Source organism: Entamoeba dispar, genomic scaffold (assembly GCF_000209125.1).
Source record: "Entamoeba dispar SAW760 scf_1105229463805 genomic scaffold, whole genome shotgun sequence".
NCBI lineage: Eukaryota > Evosea > Mastigamoebida > Endamoebidae > Entamoeba > Entamoeba dispar.
Genome location: NW_001855876.1, coordinates 51,481 through 70,476, shown reverse-complemented (window position 1 = coordinate 70,476; position 18,996 = coordinate 51,481). Strand labels below are relative to the sequence as shown.

The window sequence follows — 18,996 nt, the reverse complement described above, 5'->3', positions numbered from 1 at the left end:
GCATTGCAACAAAATATAATGTATATTCTGAATTGATAAAACGATCTTAAAAGAAATCAAATTAAATAAATACAAAGAAGTGAATATAAAATATGAAATGATAACAAGACTTATTAATTTGAGTAGATTAACAAAATGACTATAAGTCAAAACAATCAATAAAAACATTAATAGCAATTAACTAAAATAAACATTCAATGAAATATAACAAACCACAAACTATTAACACTACACCTTACACCCTTTTCTAATAAATTATGAAAGTGTGTTAGAAAGTGTTATTCTAATACTAACATATTTTAAATCAAATGGTATAACAGAATTAACAACTATTTAATTTCTAGAATAATCAATACTCAATGTTTACTACATTAAAAGTAATGTTTTTAGTTATATTTTTTATAATATTTTATTATATTTTAATTTTTATTATTATCTTTCCTTTTTTATTCTTTCTTTTTTTTATTATATTTGCCTTTCTTTTATTCTTTTGTTATTTATTGTAAACATCAAATACAATAACGAATAATTTATGAGATGTCTTCTATTTTATATCTTTGTTTTGAATATCATCTTGTTGTTGAAGTGATTTTAGATTATCGTCAATATCCCATTCTTGACACTCTTTAAGGACTTCTTCTAAACCAAAACTTTCTAATTTAATTCTCATATCCTCTAATTCTCCATCTTCAAGTACTTCTAATGCTTCTTTGACAACTTCAATTGCTTGTTCAGGTGTTAGTGATGGTCTTGGTGATTGAATACTTGACCAACAGATAGACCGTAATGCACGATACCACTCAACTGCTATAGCAAATGCTTTAGCTTTTTCGTCTTCATCATCTCCTTTAATGAGTTTCATAATTTTCTTAGTTAAATTACTTTTTCCATTAAACAATAATGTAAAAAACTTCTTAGTAGCATTTTCATCACCACTCTTCTTACATTCAAATACAATAGAAATATTAATCATTCGTTTGATTATCTTTTCAAGTGCCTCTTCTACTGTGGCATCTTTTATTTCATTTTCAATACCAATAACTTCCATCTTTGCTGCATCATCTTTAATTTTAAAATTAACTTTTTGACTTGAAATAAAGAATTTTTTTGTCATTGGTGGAATGTGATTTAACGTTGTTTCTATTAATTGAGATTCTTGAGAATCAACACTAAATTCTTCCATACATTTACAACACATCATTGTCTTAGTCTTTATCTTACATACTAATTCATCTCCACCACATTTTGGACATTTGTCTATCTTTACTGGTTGTCCTCTAACTGTCCCAGCAACAGTCTCAAACACTCCTAAGCACGACTTTAATCCCATTTCAAGTATACTTTTCTTTAATTGTGTCCGATTCATTTGACTTGATAAATCGGCTTTGTTTAACACAAAACATACTGGAACATCATTTAATAATGTTTTACAAATTTCTTCTTCAAATGGTTGAAGTCTTCCTACAGCTGAGTTGATTACAAACCATACAAGATGAATTCGTTTACGTTCATTTTGTAATGTTAAAAAGTTCTTTAAGCTCCCCATAAATTTCTTTGTTTCTATTCCTGAAAACCCTTTCGAATCATAAATACTTATCTTTTCTGATGCATACCTATTAAATCCTTCTGTTGTTTCGGTTGTTTCTCCTTCTAATGCAACTACTTCTTTGAATAATGTGTTAATAATTGATGACTTTCCAACACCAGTTTGACCAATCAATAATACAACTGGTTTTTGATTCAACTGAACAAGTTCAGAGTATGCTTGGTACACTTTCTTGACATATTTCTGAATGTCATCAGAAAGAGGAGATGCAATCTCATCAAATGCTACATCTGTTGAATCTTGTTCAGTTGACATGGTATGTTTTTTATGTTTTCTTTTTTAGTTTTTCAAAAAATAAAAAACAAAATATGAAAACAAAAATAAATCAATTGAAAAACAATGAACAACATTAACTGATGAGATATTTGATATTGAGATTGTTCAATAGATTTATAAACAAACACTATTACTAAATGATAATAAAACTTGAAAAATAATAAAAAAAATTAAAGAGAATATAAAATAAATTTAATAATAATTAAATAAGTTAATTAATCTTTAACTATGAATTCAGTTCATCAAGTAATATTATCAATAACAACAAATGATATGTTTAAAGAAATGACAAACATAATAATGAACGATAGTAATAACAATAACAACAGAAATGATATGACTGTTTTAACAATATTGAATTATCATTACTTAAATAATACGATAAAATTATTTTCAAAACAAATGAACATAAAATGTTGATTTATTAGAAAAATAATAATTGTTTGATTAAAATAAATGAAAACAAATAACTCTTATCAAATAAAGAATAATTAGAATTAATATTATATCAAATATATTTTCATATACTGTTAATCATTTTATGTTGTTATATTATTAAATAAACAAAAATAATAAAGTAATATTGACAAACAATAAATGAATAAGAATAAAATATGAGTATTGTGTATTATTATTAATTTACAAAATTGAAACTAGACGCTTATTAATTTGAATTTTATTGTTGAATTAAATAATGAATATAAATGGTTGATAATGTATCAACTCTATTTGTTTTCATTTAAAAGAATATCGAATAAATAATAAATATCATAATTACACTTTTACAGACACTTATCATAAACTACTTCATAGACATATATTATTTTTTGGAACAAAAATAAAATTCTCATTCTTTTAGTCTTTAGTTTTTCATTGAATTTCAATTTTTGAGTTAATTATTTATTAAAATTTAACTTACAAATAAATTCTGTACTTATTTTTATTACACATCATCAGTCACAACTAATTATTAAAAGAAGTTTATTGTAATAATGATTAAGTTTTATTATATTAAACCAAATAATATTTCCATTGCTCAGTCTCTTTATGCTCAAAGAGATGAAACAATTTCAATGAATTAATGATGACGTCATAATAAGTGAGTTGATTAAAATAGATGGAAATATATAATTCAATTATTTTATTCTAAATTTAATTCATTTAACTAACAAGTTTGTCTAAATAAATGGTTAAGGTTAATTAAATATTTTTCTCCAAAAAATAATAAATAAAATCAATGAAATTAAAGTGAAGTTAAACAAGAAATGAATTGTCAAGTAAATAAAATAATATTAATGAATACTTTATTGGTCTATGAAATTATTGGTTATATTTCTTGGATAATATTGAGACATTTATTTGAACAATTAAAAACTCAATATATAACACTTTAACTTAACATTACAACAATACTTTTTATTTCTCTTTACTTATTTTATTCTTTTATTAAAGTTTATAAAAATATTTTTATGAATATTTTCTGTAATTAGTTGAGGATTTTGAAATGAATAATGTGAATCAGTAAATTTATTTTATATTTTATTTCAGTCTTTATGAAAAAATTTTTAAATAATTTAAAATAATTAAACAAAAACACTTAGTTTAACTTCATTCTTATTTCTAGTTATAAATTATGCAATAAAACCAAAGTATACTTAAAAGGATATTAATTCAGTACTTTGTTTTGAGTCTTGATTCTCAATTATTCTCATATCAGTCATTTTAGTGCTTTCTATGGAAAAGAGTAATTAAAAAAGAGTTATGTAAATTAATTCTACTTAAAAAGTATTTTAATTCTGATAAACCTTATAAATATAATGTGAATTCCTGATTATTATTTCATTGTTTTTCATGGAACTTATTTTTAGAAAAATTTGTGTCTTAAAAAGATCATACATATATTTTCATAATGTTTTCTTTTCTTCTGATAATTAGTTGTTAATCAATGAAATAACACTACTTTAAAATATTAATTTAACAACTTATAAATAAAAAATTATTTTCTTATTTGTTCTTTTTGCTTATATTAAGAGTGCTACAAAAAATTTCTAGATAAAGAAAAAAGAGTGTTAGTCTATTTTATTAGTATGTTATCTATTCCCTAACATAATAACATATTACCCAACTATTTTTTTTCAAAACTAAAACACCTTCTTTTTAATTCTCTTTTATGATAGTAATTTTTCAATTCAAAGTTATTGTATTGAGAAGATCCAAGAAAATATAACAATTTATCATTTTACATAAAACTATTGTATTTCAAATGACTTAACTCCCTTATTTTATTGAATTAAAAATTTAATAAACATTTTTAAAAATGATTAAATTATTTATAACAAGAGAGACATTCGAATTATTTTCTCTGAACTTACAGCAGAGAAAAGAAATAATGACCTCTTTATTTTTAAAAAACAACATCTTAACTATGGTATAGCTAATTGATTTAAAAATACTATAATTAATTAGTGTTAAAATTAAATGAATATTTATTGGCTATAACTGAAATAAAATAATTAAAAATTAATATAAGTGTTTTAGTAACCCAGCAAATTTTTTCTCTGAACTAGAAAATTAAAGCAATATGTTTATAAGACTTATTGTTTTCTTAGTGATAATTAACTTACACATTAAAAAGAATCAAAGAACTATGAAAATCTTTTGTTGTATTTACAATAAATTATTTAAAAAGTCATAAAAAAAATCATGAATAAAAACTCTTTAATAAAAATTACTTGAAATTAAAAGAAAAGTAAACTGTCGATACTGTCTTTCTTTGGTTGCTGTTGGGGTTGAACATTGGCTACTGGTTGAGCTGGTTTTTGTACTGAAGGAGGTGCTGAAAATTGTGCTCGTTTACCAGATGATGGTGGTGGTAGTAAAGTACCTTTTGAAGGTTTCTTTCCAGTTGGGGCAGTACTTTTAATATTCAAAGTAATAGTTTGACCTGGTTTAAGTTCAAAAGCAGACATGTCAATTGGTTCTTCCTTCTTATTGGCTCGTTCTTTTCGTTCAGTTAATCTTCTTTCGAAGTCTTGGAGAGCAACGGTGAAATCAAATGCCTCAGAACGTTCTTGGAAACCCATACCTAAGAAGGCTTTTCTTCCTTGGGTTTCGTCAACGATTCTTACAACAAAATATCTTGATGAGTCAATGACTGGTTCAACAGCACCTGGTCCAACAGGACATTGAGCAAATGTAGCATCAGTATTACTATCTACAAATTTAACAATACATTGGTCTCCTCTTGCAACAACAACACATTTTCCTTGCCATAAAAAGTCTTCTGGTGTCCATTCACCTGCCCTTAAATATAAGTTCTCATTTTCTCTTTTCTTTTCAAAAAGAATAACAAGAAGGTTATATTTCTCTTTCAAATATTAGATAATTTTTATTCATAAAAACAAACTTATATTTCATATTTGGTGATGTCATTGGCTTAATTCTGTACATCATACATTGGTTAATAACCAACAAGATTTGTTCTATCTGTTCAGTCATTGTAGCTTAAAAACTTTTAGTTTTTTTCAGTTCTTTTAATTTAATTTTTCTTTTGGAATTTTTGACTTTCATTTGATTTTCTATAACAAAATTTTTTTCTGTAATATAAAACATAAATAATAAATAACAATTTTTGAATTGAAAAAAAGTCAAAGACATCAATCAAAAAGAAAGGGTTTTTCCTTGAAGAAAATGTTTTCGAGTAGCGGAATGATGGGTAGTGGAGTGGGAATATATTCTTGAATAATAAATAAATTCTTCAAAATATCGAGGGTCATTCATTTGAATATATCCACCCTCACATAAAGATGGATATTCTTCAAATATTCTTTCATACCCACCTTCAACAAGAAAAATGTCAATTAGTTTATTTCCAATGGTATGCCTTAATTCTTTGAGAAGACTTGGAGCTCTTGTTTGAGAAAATTCACAATAAGCAATCAAAATAATTTTTTTTGAATGGTTAATTTCAAATAATTTATTTAATTCTTTATATAATGTAACGTCAGTTGCTATATTCATAGAATATCTTACATGACCTCCATTAAATTCATATGGATATCTTACATCAACAATAAATAATTCATCTAATTTCGATGAATTAATTAATTGATTCAAATCATAAGGAGAAAGGGTTTTAAATCCAACTCTTGAGAAAAATTTTGTTGAAATTTTTCCAATACTACATGGATGTGAACTTCTTACAGGTGTAATCGGTCTTATTATTTCATCTGTAAGAACAACAGAACGACTTCTTACAAGTGATACTCTTTGGGGATTTGAATGACTAAGATCAAAACAATTAATAGACTTATCAGATTTTTGTGGAGTGACTTGAGTTGTTTGAGGTTCAGAAGAAGTTAGTTCAGCTGATCCAAATAAAGGACAAGGCTCAGAAATCCTTGTTTCAAATCCTCTAATCATCCTTATGAAAATACAAAGATCCTTACCTTTTTAAATTAAAAAAAAAAGTGATTTATCTTCTAAAAACAGTATTGATAATACAAATAAATGTAAAGAAGTTGATAATGATTGGTTTAGAATTAAAACTTTTATTTTATTGGGTGAATTCATTGTTTTTGTTACTTTGTTTTTTAATTAAATTTTAAAAATTTACCTATCATTATTGTCTGGTTATCTTTTTCTTCATTTATATTTTCTCTTCTTGATTTGTTAAAGCATTACACTACAAACAAAAATTCTGTGAACATTCACACAATCATTAGATCTTAAAATTTGATAGATAGCTTTAAATTTTATTGTATCTATTCTTTATTTATTTTGGAATTTTTGTCTAATTTGTGATTTAGTATAATATTTATAATCCTATTTTGCATACTTTAAATAAACAAAAAGCATTATGGAAACAAAGTTTATCACCTTAATGTTATGGTCACAAAGGATATTGTTGTGGAAGTGTTTATCATACAATATTATCTTAGTAAAGTCTTTTTATAATTTATTTTAAAATAATGGAAAAAAAGAATATTTTAAAAAATTATTAATAAACCTTTAAAATTATATTTGTATATCCATTACTCTCTTTTTATAATACAATTAAGTATCTAATTTTGTTTTCAAAGACAAAAAATTGTCATTGTATACATTCTAGTATCATTAAGTGAATGTATAAATAAATTAATATTAAGGTTGCGTAAAACTCCTTTTTTGAAAGTTTAAAGTAATAGACCCATTAACATATCATATGGTTCTACCAAAATATAAAATCTCATTTTGAAGCTTATTTTTTTGGTTTTATGAAAGAAATACAAATGATTTAATCAACAAACCTGTTTATTTTTTTTATTTAACATATTGTTTATTTTTGTGTGTTGTAAATTGAAATTTATTAATTGGTGTTGTGTAACATAGTTTCAGTGATATTAAATATTTTGGTGATGAGGGGCTCAATAATTTTATAATGACATAGTTGTGAATATCTATTAAAAGTCATGTCAATATTTATTAAATAAAATAAAAAAATAATAATGACATGGTATTCCAATGAATATTCAAATAACTAAAAAAATGATCAAATCTATTTCTAAACAAATATATAAGTAATTTTTATCATTTTTGATCAAATAAACATTTGTTAAATATAACTATTTGTGTTATGATGTTTTCTGTATCTAAAATATACTGTATTATAAATACTATACAATAGAATATAAGTTAAAATATTCAAAATACCATTAAAAATATTATTTAATATTTTTTTTGATTAAAACATGATGAAATACTTTAAAAAGAAATTATAGATAAGTTTGTATATTAAGAATGATATGAATTGAAATAGTTAATAATCACAAAGAGTATGATCAAATTAAAAATAAATGAAATGTTTTTGAAGTGTTGTTTTAGATAATATAACATTAATATAATGAATATTCTGAAATAAAACAGTTAGTCATTAAAAATGAATAGAAAGTTTATTTGAAAATCGAAATGAATTATCATAAGAGACTGTAAAAAATTGAAATAAAGAAGTATATTATCTAATGAAAGGACTATCAATAATATAAATTAGTATTATAATTTCTAATACTCTTAATTCAACTTTTTCTTTATAAATTGACTATGACATTTTAATAATTATAATATTGTATTATGATATTACTTTTATTTTATAACAATAATTATAAAAAAGAATTTAAATAACTTCAGAAGTTATAAAACAGCATTTCATTCATGGTAACTAGTTATTTAGTTAAGAACATAATACTTTCATGTTATTAATATTTGAAATAAAAAAAAAGAAGAGTTAGATTTATTTTAATTAATATTTGCAATTTCTGTTTATTTTCAATATAATAAATCAAAATATTATATTCTATATCATTGATAATTGTTTTGTAATTAATAGATTTTGAGATATATGAATGGTGATATTCTTATTTCGTATTATACATTTATTATTTTGTATTGTATTCTGTTTGTTCTTCATAATAGTCAATATTTGTTTATTATTTATATTTTTGAGATAAAATAATTATTAATTTGATAAGTTTCTATAAATTGGTTATATAAAACTATGAGTTGTAATGGTATTGAATTTATTCTTAAGAATTTTCTAGATATTCTTGTTATTTTATGTTTAGTGATATTTCATAAATTCTAATTGATTAGTTGAAAGACATTATTGTGTTTTATTCTCTTGGTATTGGAACAATATTTGACATTTTTTTGTTTTGGGTTTATTCTAAATAACTATTTTCCATCTACTCTCATTATTTTTATCCATTTTGTCAATAATATTGATGGTTATATTAATGTAGTTATATTGAAATTGTATACAACATTCAAATACAAATAACTAATTACTTTTATTGTTTATAGTTATTTCTATTATATACTGCTCAATTCAATTAAATTAATAAATGTGTTTTATTTAATTCTTTTAGATAGAAAATGAAATCTGTAAGATATTATTGTTAATTAATTTAATTAATCACTTCATATGATTACTAATTAATTGTTTGAAGTGATACTATCTAATTATTTATTCATAAAAGGATATTTTTAATCAATTTATTTGCAATATTCTATTGTTAATGTATACAATTCATATGTCATAATGAATTTTGGTTTATTTTCATTAATTCATTCATAATTTTAATTTATTTTTTCATTTAATACAAAGTTTGTTTAATTTTCTTATTTAATTAATGATTTCCTTCTATGTAATATTATATTAATAAATAGTGGTGTTGTTTTTTTAACCAAGTTATGTACTGCTTCAACCTAATACTAAATATTTTAATCTAAACCTTTAATGTTTAAATTCAGTTGAGTATTATTCATTTTATTGATTTAATGTATTTTTTCTTTTTGTATCAAGAATTAATGTTAGTAGAAATTCTCTTTTTTGATAATTCTTTAATTTTGTTGTTTTTGTGCTTTTTGACATTATTAATTGAAAGTGTCATTTTGTATTCATTTAGTGTGTTTTGTTCATTTTCTCTATTGACTTCTACCTCCCATTTTATTAACAGGTAGTGTTTTCATAACTTAACCATTTTACTTTGTTGTTTTACCAACTTTTCAATACCATTGTTATTGTGTGTTAAATTTTTTATTCACTCAGTATTTACTCTACAAAAACAATTCAATATTCATTTTAAATGTTGTTTCTTGATTGAACTTTTTCATTATCAAAAATTCTATGAATAAATTTTTGATAAAACAGCAAATAAGTGGATTGAATAATTAATACCTAAAGAAATAAAAGTGAAAAGTAATATCTAGCATAGCGTGTAAAGGAAAGAGATGATGAGTAAAGGAAAGGAGAAAAGAAGAATACAAACTGAATGAAGTAAATAGAAAAGGAGAATTCAAGAAGAAAAGAAAAGTAATTAGAAGTAATCAGAAGATTAATAAAAAAAAAGGAAAATGAAATAATCAAAAAGAAATAAATAATTTACTATAATAAAAAATAGTTAATTTAAAAGAAAAAGAAAACTAAACTTAAAAATATAATATGATTGTTCTTTTACTTTTTGTTTCATATTGCATTGCTGGTAATGGTGTTAATGTAAAAAATCAATTACTTTTAATGCCATATCCAACAACCGTCAATGCACAATTTGGAAGAAATGATTGTGTTGAAGCAACATCAAATATTAAAATGGTATTATCAAATAATTGTCAAAGTGACCCTAACTGTTTATCATTTATGACATTCAATTTTAATCATACAATTACTTATCCATTACAAAGACAAAGAAATCTTGATGATTTTAGAGTTTCAATTTTTGCACCAATTGATATAGAAGAAATGAAAGGAGATATTGTATATTCAGCAAATACAGTTAATATTGAATTAACAGGAAATAGTATTGAAGAAATTTATCCAACACTTAAAATTGGAAATGATGAAAGTTATTCATTAGATATTACAAAAGAAGGAATTAAAATTAGTGCAACAACAGTTTATGGAGCAAGATTAGGATTAGAAACATTAATTCAATTATTAAGACCATATCAAGGGAAATATATTATTAAACATATACCAATTATGATAGAAGATAAACCAAGATTACAATGGAGAGGATTAATGATTGATACAGCTAGAAATTCATTTTCTAGAAGTACATTTGTAAAAATTATTAATGCAATGGCAGCAATTAAAGCAAATGTATTACATATTCATTTAAGTGATGCACAAACATTTATGTTTGAATCAAAAGAATATCCAGAATTAAGTAAAAAAGGAGCATTTTTCCAAAATAAAGTATTAACACAAGCATTTATTAAACAATTAGTACAATATGGAGCTAAAAGAGGAATTATAGTATATCCAGAAATTGATACACCAGCACATACAGCATCATGGAATGCAGGATATCCAGGAGTAGTTGCAGATATTTGGGATTATATTGTTAGTAGTTCAATGAGATATGGAGAAAATGTATTAGCATTAAATCCAGCAAATGAAAAAACATTTAGTATAATTGATGCATTAATGAAAGAAATGGGAGAAGTATTTGGAAATGAATATGTTCATTTTGGAGGAGATGAAGTTTGGACAGGAGCATGGTCAAAAGCAAAAGAATATCCAGCAATAATAGAATGGATGAATAATAAAGGAATTAATACATTAAAAGAATTAGAAGCATATTTTAATAAATATGCACAAGAACAAATTATTAAAAATGGTAAAACACCAGTTTGTTGGGAAGAAGTTTATCAAAAAGGAAGTGCAGATAAAAAAACTATTATTCAAGTATGGAATAATGTTAATTTATTAAAAGAAGCAGCAACAGCAGGTTATAAAGTTATTTTATCAGCAGGATATTATTTAGATATGCAAATGCCATTATGTAGTGATTATGTAGAAAATAGTTGTACTAATCCAAATCATATGTGGGTATGGACAAATAGAGATATGTATAGAAATGATCCAATTAAAGACTTAGATTATGCTACTAAACAAAATGTATTAGGAGGAGAAGCATGTTCATGGGATGAAAATGCTGATGAACAAAATTTCTTTGATAGAGTTTTCCAACGATTCTCTGCTGTTGCAGAAAGATTTTGGAGTTCAGAAGATATTACTGATCCTGAAAGTCATGAAGTCCGTGCAAATTATGTAAGATGTCTTGGTTTAAGAAGAAACTTCTTAAAAGGAACTGGTCCACTTTATCATTCATATTGTCAACTTCCTGAAGACATCTAATTTAAATTCACTTATCTTCTTTTTGAATTTTATCTTTTTTTTATTATTCTAAACAATTAAAATTATGAAAAGTGTTAATTTATATTATTTACAAAGAAGTTATTCATTGTTTCTTTTTTGTAACTTTTTTATCTTTTTTTCATTTCATTGTTCTTACAACTTTCTTTTATTTATTATAATCATTCTCATTTATTAATTCTTTTTTTATTTATCATATCAATCAGAAAACATAATACTTTTTAACTTTTGTTCATTTTAATTTCTTCTTATCCTTTTTGTGCTTGTTTTCTTCTTCAAATAATCTAACTATCTTCTTCTTCAATAATTGTCTTCTTCTATTCATAAAAATATCTCTTTCAAATAATTTTCTCTTATAAAATTATATCACTTCTTCATTTCTTCTCAGATTTCTTGTTTGTCTTTCCACATGTTTGAGTGTTGTTTTTATATTCTTTTTATTATCCTTACTTATAGTATGTTTTCTACTTTATTCCATCATTTAGATTATGATTAAAACTATGTTAAGATTTACAGATTTGTATTTGCCATTCTCATTCAATAAACACCCTTCATTTATTCATATCCTTCTTATCAATTTTTAATATATGAAATTGATTTAGATGTAATTATTATTCTTTCATTTACCATGTTTCAAATTTAGTTATTTTTAATGAAAATAACACTTTTTTCTTTAGTATGATAAATTATTTTGTAGTTGTTAATATAATTATTTTTTATCTCATGTTTAAATGAAATAATGAATTCAAATTTTGTTAATAGAGTATAATTCAGATACTTTGAGTTGTTTACTTCATTGTTTTACTTCATTTTTTATGGATTTGTATGTATCTATTTAATTGCTCTGTTTAATTTTTTGTATCAATAATAACATCTAATGATACTATATATTTATTAGAATTTAATACTATCCTACAAAAATAATGTTAATCACAAAATATGTTCAAACGTCTTCTAATAATGAGTTGATTTTTCTATTCACAGTGTATATTGTTAAAATAATAATCATTTAATGTTTTTCTATCGACTAGAATAATGTTTAATATTGATTAGGTATATATTTCATCTTGTTCTAATTTTAATATCATTATTTAAATATTTTATTTTTTCATATTTTTTATGTATTTTTATATTTATGCATTGAAATAACCTTGTTTTGATATCTAATTATTGTTTTAATAGTTCTTATATGACTTTTTTTGTATTTCATTTCTTTATACCTCTATTAGTATTGTTTTCCTTATCACTTTCATTATTAATTAATCTTAAATAAACTTAAATTTATTAACTATATGTATAGTAGATACAGTAGAAGATTGAGAATATTATAAAGATGATTTTAATTGTTGTTTACATTTCATTAAGTTATAAATATTATATTCTTCAAACAAATCAATCTTTTTCTTTGTAAAACGAACACCACACATCTTTTTAAATAATTAAAAACAATTAGTAAATTTAAAAATCGTTTTATCAAATAAGAGTATATATTTATTTCTATTCTTTTTGTGTTATTAGTTTATAAAAATATAGCCTCCATCGTCTTTATAATGTGTAAAACTTGCTCATTGTTCTTTTCGTTAGTACTAAATCTTTTACTCTGTTTCTTATTCAAAGAATTCTTTTAAATCGATGAGCAATATCTAAATAACATTACATAGTAATAGATTTCTGAATAGTTTAATAATAAAACAACAAGAAAAATAATTAAAATCATCAAAACTTCCAATTATTTTTTGCCTTTGCTTTTCTTCTCTTTGTTAGAACCTCCTTTCCATTTTTGAGTTTTAATTTTTCCATTAGGCTGATGAACAGTAACATCACTCATCATTACTCCAATATACTCGTCAGTACTAATTCCTGATATAAGAAGTTTTTCTAGTTCTGTTTGGTCTTTCCAAGTACTCCACAAACCAATAATATTTTTTATTGCTTTCCCAGCTTTAGTATTTCCAGGAGTTAATTTAATGTGGTATTTATACTTACTAATACATTCATATGGTCCACAAACTGGAACAGCAAATTTAACACTCATTCCTTCTACTAACTCACCTACAAAAATTGTATCATCAATAGACATTTCTTCATCATCAATCCCTTCTTCTTCTTCCATTCGTTCTTTTATTTTTTCCTCCTGTTTCTTCTTTAATTCCTCTTTTCTTTTAGGACAATCTTTTGCCAAATGTTCAGTTGATCCACAAAAGAAGCATTGAACAGGAACAACTTTTTTAATATCTTCTTTTGGTTTTTCTTCTTCTTTTACATTAAACTTATGACCAATTCTTTCTTCCATTTTTTTACGGTCTTCTTCGTCTTGTTCTTCATATTTCTTAAGTTTTTTCATTTTTCCAGCTTTACCTCGAACAGTTTTATTCTTTTTCTTTTCCTCTTCATCCTTCTTCTTTTTATCTTCAATCTCTTTTCTTTTTTCAATACGTTTTTTCTTCTCTAATTTTTGTTGTAACCTAGCCTCTTCTTCTTCTTTTTTACTTGAAAATTCTACCTTTTTAAATTGGATTTCTTCAATAGTGACTTTACTACCTTCATCTTTTTCTTTAACTTCTAGATTCTTAACTTTAACTTCTTCTACTTGAATTGGAACAACTTCTCGGTTTTCTTCTTTTTGTTCTTTGTCTTTTTCTTGTTCATGGATTTCAATAATTCTTTCTACACTTTCTTTTTGTTGGACCTCTTTTGTCTCTTGTTGAGTAATTTCTTCATGGTTTTCTTTATCTTCTTTTTCAACAACAAACATAATTCCAATACCAAAAACTAATGGAACAGGTGGTAGATAATTTTTCTTTCCTCTAATCATGAATGAACCAGTTGTAAGATATTCTCCTGATGGTGCTGTTTTACTTACTTGATCACTGTATACCCACCATGCAGAAGTAACAATTTTTGAAGTCCATGCAGAAGATCTACATACAGCAATTTTACCAGCTTGTTCTAAAGTAGGGGCTCCAATAGTTTTGCCAGGAATTCCTTTAATAATACAAGACGCAGCACCATGAATATCAGCATGAACATAAATATCAGTATTTTTCATATACCTACGATATATGATATCATTTTGTAAAGCATCTTTACCACTTATAATAATAAAATTTTCACTTGATAAGAACCAATGAAATTTCTCAAACCAAAATCTTTTTCTCATTTTCTTTACATCTACTAAAGTTATTTTCTTTTCTTTTGCTACTCTTTCTTGTTTATTCTCAGCTTGTTTAATTGCTAAATCTTTACTTTCAATAGTTTTTTCTGCTTTAGCTAATATATTCTTTCTCATCTCATAAAAGTTACGAACATTTTCAAAACCATTCTTGTTTAATGCAATTTCTACATCTATAATTTTGTCTTCATTTGTATGTCTTAGTTCTAATACAACAACTTCATTTTTAAAATCAAATCTTTTAATATATTTTGCAATAGATGTTGGATCATTTTCTTTTAATTCTTCAATAATTCCTTCTATCTGTTCCCATTTCATTTTTTCTTTTAAAAATACATTAATTTCTTGAATTAATTGATCAACAACTTGAATATTCTCTTCAACTGCCTCAGCTTCATTTTTTAATGTTTCAGCTTTATCTAATAATCCTTGATATCTTTTTTGATGTCCATCAATAACAGCTTGAACTTTCTTTTTCATAATCATTTCTTTCTTTTCTACTTCTGCTTCATATTCTTGTTTTTCAATATGACTATGAAATTCATCCATTGCTTTTTCAAAACTTTCAAATTCAATATATTTCCTTTTACTATCTTGATTGAAAATATCGCAACTAACTTCTTCATAATATTTCTTTTGATGTGTTTCATGATAGAAAATATATCCTTTACAATTACCTGAATCAATTTTCTCATATCGTGTTATTGCTTCTTCAAGAATATTTTTCATTAAACTCTTTTCTTCTTCATTAAACTCTTCAAATTTTTTTGTTTTACTACTTTCTTTACCAAATTGACTACAACAATGATCACTAAGTTGTTGTCCAAAATCACTGGTATAATTTATTAGTTGTTTTAAAGTCCATCCTTTCATACTTTCAGATGTAAAAATTGTGTTGTATTCTTTTATTATTTTTTTTAATTCATCTATACCATTTGCATCACTTAGAAGATGAAGAGGGTATTTTTCTCCTACAGCAACTTTATCTCCAGTTTTATCAAATGTAAAACTTCTTAATGTTAAAAGAATTTTATATTCTTGATCACATAAACAAATATTCCCATTAGAGTATAAATCAACTACTAATGAATAACGTTCAGTAACATTTCCAAACACTAATTCAATGACTCTATCATTACCTATTTGATTAATTTTAATTAATTTCTTTTTGTTTAGATATTTTCTTAGTTTAGAAGTAAAGTTGTTTGGAAAATCTGATTTTTCTCTGTTATACTCTGTTAGATGAACTCTAACTCCTGACTCAATAACAATAAATTCTTTACAATCTGTTTTTGATAACTTGATTACATACAATCTTCTGTTAATGTCATATACTGTGTTAATGTTAAAATCTATTTATTAATTTTTATCTTTATTAACTAATTTATATTTTTTTTTCAAACTTAGTAGTTTATTATTCATTTCTCCAACAATGGCTTTAATTTCTAATGGAGACATCCACTTTCTTGGTTTTTTAGAGAATTGGTTCATTTTGTGTATTGAACGTCTAATGATAATTCAGTTTTTTTAAGTCTCTTATGGATTTTTTTCAAACCTCAAACTTCTTTTAAGTTTTTTTAATTTTTTTAATTTTTAATTTTAAGTTTTTCTTTTTTATTTACATACTTAAACATCCTTTTCATCAAATCATTATTATTCCATATAACTACAAAGATGTTATTGTCATTAAGAGTTTATAGGCAACTGATTGGAATAGCTTTTTTTTTTTTCTCCAAACTAAATTAATTAAAAATGTTATCAATATTTACTTCTCAAAACATAAAAAATGTATTATAGTATCAAAAAAAAAAATTTTCCACTACAAACTACGAATACAGCAAATGATTTAACGTAATTATTCAACAATATCAATAAATAACTTTATTCTCAAAAGATTTATTTTTTATTATTAAACATCATTTAGATGAAAGTTTTTCATATAATTAATGCAAAAAAATAATAGTCCAACAAACTAATTAAAATGACGAATTATCTCAGGACTAGTGTTAGAATTACACTTAAAAGTAACATATAAAAAAATATTATAACTTTAAAATTTAAAAGTTTATTATAACTAATCTTGAATTAAATTTCATTTTATTTTAAATAATAAACCTTTCAAACAGCAAATTAACAAACAGCATTAATTGTTAAATAAAATGTGTATTGTAGTTTTTTTAATATCAAATTTCATCGTTCCTTGTATTCTTCCTTTTGATTTTAATGAAAATAAAAATGATTTTGGGTCATTTATATAACCAAGTTTATCAATTTTCATATTAATTTATCCTCCAAATTTATTTCTATTTGAATCTTCAATAATAATTATTATATGTTCTTTATTCTTTCTTCAAATAATTTTTGTATCTTTACTCCATTCACAATATCAAAATCAATCATACATTAAATACTTTTCTATTTGTCTATTCTTCTAGTTGTTGAATTTTTCTATTATTATCATTCTTTCTATTTTTTTTCCTCTCTAAATAATCATTGTAATATGTTTCCCTTTCTTGTTTCTTTTTGTTAAATCTTCTTTTAATTTTATCTTTTTCTTCTGGTGTTCTGAATATTTTATTTTTCATTATCATTTCTTCAATTGAAATGATTTTATTGATTATTTCATTCCGTGTTTTACTTAGTATTTCAGAATCTGAATTACATTCTTCTATTATTTTGTTTATTTGATTCTTTATTATTTCTATTGTTTTATTTGTTTCTTGACTTTTTGTTATTATTAGTTTTCTTCTTCTTTCTGTTTCATCCATCAGTTATTCCTTCTCTTGTTTTAATAGCTTCTGAATATGTTTCATCTGGTTATTTCAAATATTTCATTTTAATACTTCCTAAATAATAATGATAATGTTTATTAATATCATCAATTGATTGTTGAATGCTTGTAAGTGTTTCTATTTCTTCTTTAAAGAAATGAGTGTTCTTATTTATTAACTCTTCCATTTTAATTTAATGAATATCAAATTAAAATTAGATGATTAAATAATTAAATATACTTTATAACATTTCATTTTATTTATTGTTATAATAAATGTTATTTCATTTTTATTGTTTTAAATAACAATAATAAAAACAAGAAAATAGAAAATAATAAAATAATAAATAACAAAACATCTCATCATAATTAATGATAATATCACATAATAATGATAGAAATGAAAATGACAATGAAATAAAAATACAAATATAAATAAAAAGAACAATCGACTTACAACAAATTAAATAATGAAAGTAATAAATAAGTAATGATAAATAATAAAATTAAAGTAGAAATGATAAAGAAATAAGAGATAATGCTGATGTCATCTAAAATTAATTATCTTGATGAATAAATAAATGAATGAGTGTTAAAACTAACTAAAATAGCAAAAATGAAGTGTCAAATGGAATAAAGATGAAGAATAAAGAGAAAAAATAAGAGAATAACTAACTATATACAAAAACCATTTTTAACACAATTGATATAAGAATATCTCATATTTATATAATTCAGATAATACTAACTTTTAAAATTATTAACTATTTATGGTTTAATTGGTTTGTTTGTTATTTTTAATAATAACATTCAATTATTAATTAATTGTTTCTTTATTATTTCAGTATTATTAATTATGCATTGAAGTAAGATTTTATTTTAATACAGTAAGAAAAAAAATGTAATAAAAAAAGAGAAGTTTGTATTAAATAAAAAAGTTATTCTGCTAAAAATTAAAGAAGAATAAAAATAATAGAAAATGATGAAATGAATATAGAAAAATAAAAAAAAAATATATGAATAATATTTCATTATTTCTCATCTATTATTCTATTGATTGAACAAATCAAGTATATTATTGATATATTATTATTAAAATTGATGTTTTGACAAAAAATATAAATTAATTAATAAACAATGTGTTTTAGTTATTATAATAATCAAACAGTATCAATAATATGAACTGAATATTTAATTCTCAAATGTTAATGAAATTATTAATAAAATTACAATATAACAATCAATAATTTAATAAGTTTAATCAAGAATATAAAAATATGAAAAAAAGTAGAAAATATATAAGAAATTTGAAATAATAATATAAAAAGAAGTTCAAAATAAATGAAATCAACATCTTTCATCTTTTTATAATTCCAAATAAATAAAAATTAGAAAGAATGAATAAAAATAATAAAATAGACTATAAATAATAAAAAATAAATAAATTTTAATCAAAAATAACATTTTTCTTATTATTT

General features: G+C 22.9%; 5 protein-coding genes across 5 annotated transcripts, besides 43 other annotated features; 1 reads left to right on the top strand and 4 right to left on the bottom strand.

The window, feature by feature from the left end:
• Positions 1 to 47: part of a repeat region that runs on past the window's edge.
• A 334-nt stretch (positions 48 to 381) lies between these two features.
• Positions 382 to 499: a microsatellite.
• Positions 500 to 544: 45 nt separating this feature from the next.
• On the bottom strand, positions 545 to 1,861 carry EDI_146190 (uncharacterized protein; the record flags this gene model as incomplete). The annotated part of the gene is made up of 1 exon (XM_001741600.1): positions 545 to 1,861. One exon carries the CDS (start codon positions 1,859 to 1,861, stop codon positions 545 to 547), a length of 1,317 nt encoding a protein of 438 aa, XP_001741652.1.
• Positions 1,862 to 2,017: 156 nt separating this feature from the next.
• Positions 2,018 to 2,092: a microsatellite.
• A 35-nt stretch (positions 2,093 to 2,127) lies between these two features.
• Positions 2,128 to 2,219: a microsatellite.
• An 82-nt stretch (positions 2,220 to 2,301) lies between these two features.
• Positions 2,302 to 2,467: a sequence feature (AT_rich).
• A 307-nt stretch (positions 2,468 to 2,774) lies between these two features.
• Positions 2,775 to 2,796: a sequence feature (AT_rich).
• Positions 2,797 to 3,003: 207 nt separating this feature from the next.
• Positions 3,004 to 3,040: a sequence feature (AT_rich).
• Positions 3,041 to 3,312: 272 nt separating this feature from the next.
• Positions 3,313 to 3,362: a sequence feature (AT_rich).
• Positions 3,363 to 3,404: 42 nt separating this feature from the next.
• Positions 3,405 to 3,470: a sequence feature (AT_rich).
• Positions 3,471 to 3,842: 372 nt separating this feature from the next.
• Positions 3,843 to 3,885: a sequence feature (AT_rich).
• A 274-nt stretch (positions 3,886 to 4,159) lies between these two features.
• Positions 4,160 to 4,218: a sequence feature (AT_rich).
• A 105-nt stretch (positions 4,219 to 4,323) lies between these two features.
• Positions 4,324 to 4,373: a sequence feature (AT_rich).
• An 11-nt stretch (positions 4,374 to 4,384) lies between these two features.
• Positions 4,385 to 4,411: a sequence feature (AT_rich).
• Positions 4,412 to 4,620: 209 nt separating this feature from the next.
• EDI_146180 (uncharacterized protein) lies at positions 4,621 to 5,380 on the bottom strand (the record flags this gene model as incomplete). Its single annotated transcript, XM_001741599.1, has 2 exons — positions 4,621 to 5,185; positions 5,289 to 5,380. 2 exons carry the CDS (start codon positions 5,378 to 5,380, stop codon positions 4,621 to 4,623), a joined length of 657 nt encoding a protein of 218 aa, XP_001741651.1.
• Positions 5,381 to 5,542: 162 nt separating this feature from the next.
• Positions 5,543 to 6,304, bottom strand: EDI_146170 (M-phase inducer phosphatase, putative; the record flags this gene model as incomplete). Its single annotated transcript, XM_001741598.1, has 1 exon — positions 5,543 to 6,304. The coding sequence occupies one exon, from the start codon at positions 6,302 to 6,304 to the stop codon at positions 5,543 to 5,545; it is 762 nt and encodes a 253-aa protein (XP_001741650.1).
• Positions 5,844 to 5,879: a sequence feature (AT_rich).
• Positions 6,305 to 6,470: 166 nt separating the features above from the next.
• Positions 6,471 to 6,496: a sequence feature (AT_rich).
• A 333-nt stretch (positions 6,497 to 6,829) lies between these two features.
• Positions 6,830 to 6,906: a sequence feature (AT_rich).
• Positions 6,907 to 7,337: 431 nt separating this feature from the next.
• Positions 7,338 to 7,370: a sequence feature (AT_rich).
• A 204-nt stretch (positions 7,371 to 7,574) lies between these two features.
• Positions 7,575 to 7,610: a sequence feature (AT_rich).
• A 355-nt stretch (positions 7,611 to 7,965) lies between these two features.
• Positions 7,966 to 8,041: a sequence feature (AT_rich).
• Positions 8,042 to 8,112: 71 nt separating this feature from the next.
• Positions 8,113 to 8,213: a sequence feature (AT_rich).
• Positions 8,214 to 8,334: 121 nt separating this feature from the next.
• Positions 8,335 to 8,382: a sequence feature (AT_rich).
• Positions 8,383 to 8,989: 607 nt separating this feature from the next.
• Positions 8,990 to 9,050: a sequence feature (AT_rich).
• Positions 9,051 to 9,638: 588 nt separating this feature from the next.
• Positions 9,639 to 9,792: a microsatellite.
• Positions 9,694 to 9,859: a microsatellite.
• Position 9,860: 1 nt separating this feature from the next.
• EDI_146160 (beta-hexosaminidase beta chain precursor, putative) lies at positions 9,861 to 11,558 on the top strand (the record flags this gene model as incomplete). The annotated part of the gene is made up of 1 exon (XM_001741597.1): positions 9,861 to 11,558. The coding sequence occupies one exon, from the start codon at positions 9,861 to 9,863 to the stop codon at positions 11,556 to 11,558; it is 1,698 nt and encodes a 565-aa protein (XP_001741649.1).
• Positions 11,559 to 11,583: 25 nt separating this feature from the next.
• Positions 11,584 to 11,649: a sequence feature (AT_rich).
• Positions 11,650 to 11,683: 34 nt separating this feature from the next.
• Positions 11,684 to 11,768: a microsatellite.
• An 881-nt stretch (positions 11,769 to 12,649) lies between these two features.
• Positions 12,650 to 12,713: a sequence feature (AT_rich).
• A 114-nt stretch (positions 12,714 to 12,827) lies between these two features.
• Positions 12,828 to 12,864: a sequence feature (AT_rich).
• Positions 12,865 to 13,004: 140 nt separating this feature from the next.
• Positions 13,005 to 13,042: a sequence feature (AT_rich).
• Positions 13,043 to 13,305: 263 nt separating this feature from the next.
• On the bottom strand, positions 13,306 to 16,239 carry EDI_146150 (uncharacterized protein; the record flags this gene model as incomplete). Its single annotated transcript, XM_001741596.1, has 2 exons — positions 13,306 to 16,100; positions 16,152 to 16,239. 2 exons carry the CDS (start codon positions 16,237 to 16,239, stop codon positions 13,306 to 13,308), a joined length of 2,883 nt encoding a protein of 960 aa, XP_001741648.1.
• Positions 13,657 to 13,740: a microsatellite.
• Positions 13,944 to 14,036: a microsatellite.
• Positions 16,094 to 16,146: a sequence feature (AT_rich).
• An 81-nt stretch (positions 16,240 to 16,320) lies between the features above and the next one.
• Positions 16,321 to 16,369: a sequence feature (AT_rich).
• A 408-nt stretch (positions 16,370 to 16,777) lies between these two features.
• Positions 16,778 to 16,862: a sequence feature (AT_rich).
• A 37-nt stretch (positions 16,863 to 16,899) lies between these two features.
• Positions 16,900 to 17,279: a repeat region.
• Positions 17,160 to 17,968: a repeat region.
• A 10-nt stretch (positions 17,969 to 17,978) lies between these two features.
• Positions 17,979 to 18,029: a sequence feature (AT_rich).
• A 280-nt stretch (positions 18,030 to 18,309) lies between these two features.
• Positions 18,310 to 18,376: a sequence feature (AT_rich).
• Positions 18,377 to 18,465: 89 nt separating this feature from the next.
• Positions 18,466 to 18,542: a microsatellite.
• Positions 18,543 to 18,589: 47 nt separating this feature from the next.
• Positions 18,590 to 18,653: a sequence feature (AT_rich).
• A 72-nt stretch (positions 18,654 to 18,725) lies between these two features.
• Positions 18,726 to 18,860: a microsatellite.
• A 33-nt stretch (positions 18,861 to 18,893) lies between these two features.
• Positions 18,894 to 18,982: a microsatellite.
• Positions 18,981 to 18,996: part of a microsatellite that runs on past the window's edge.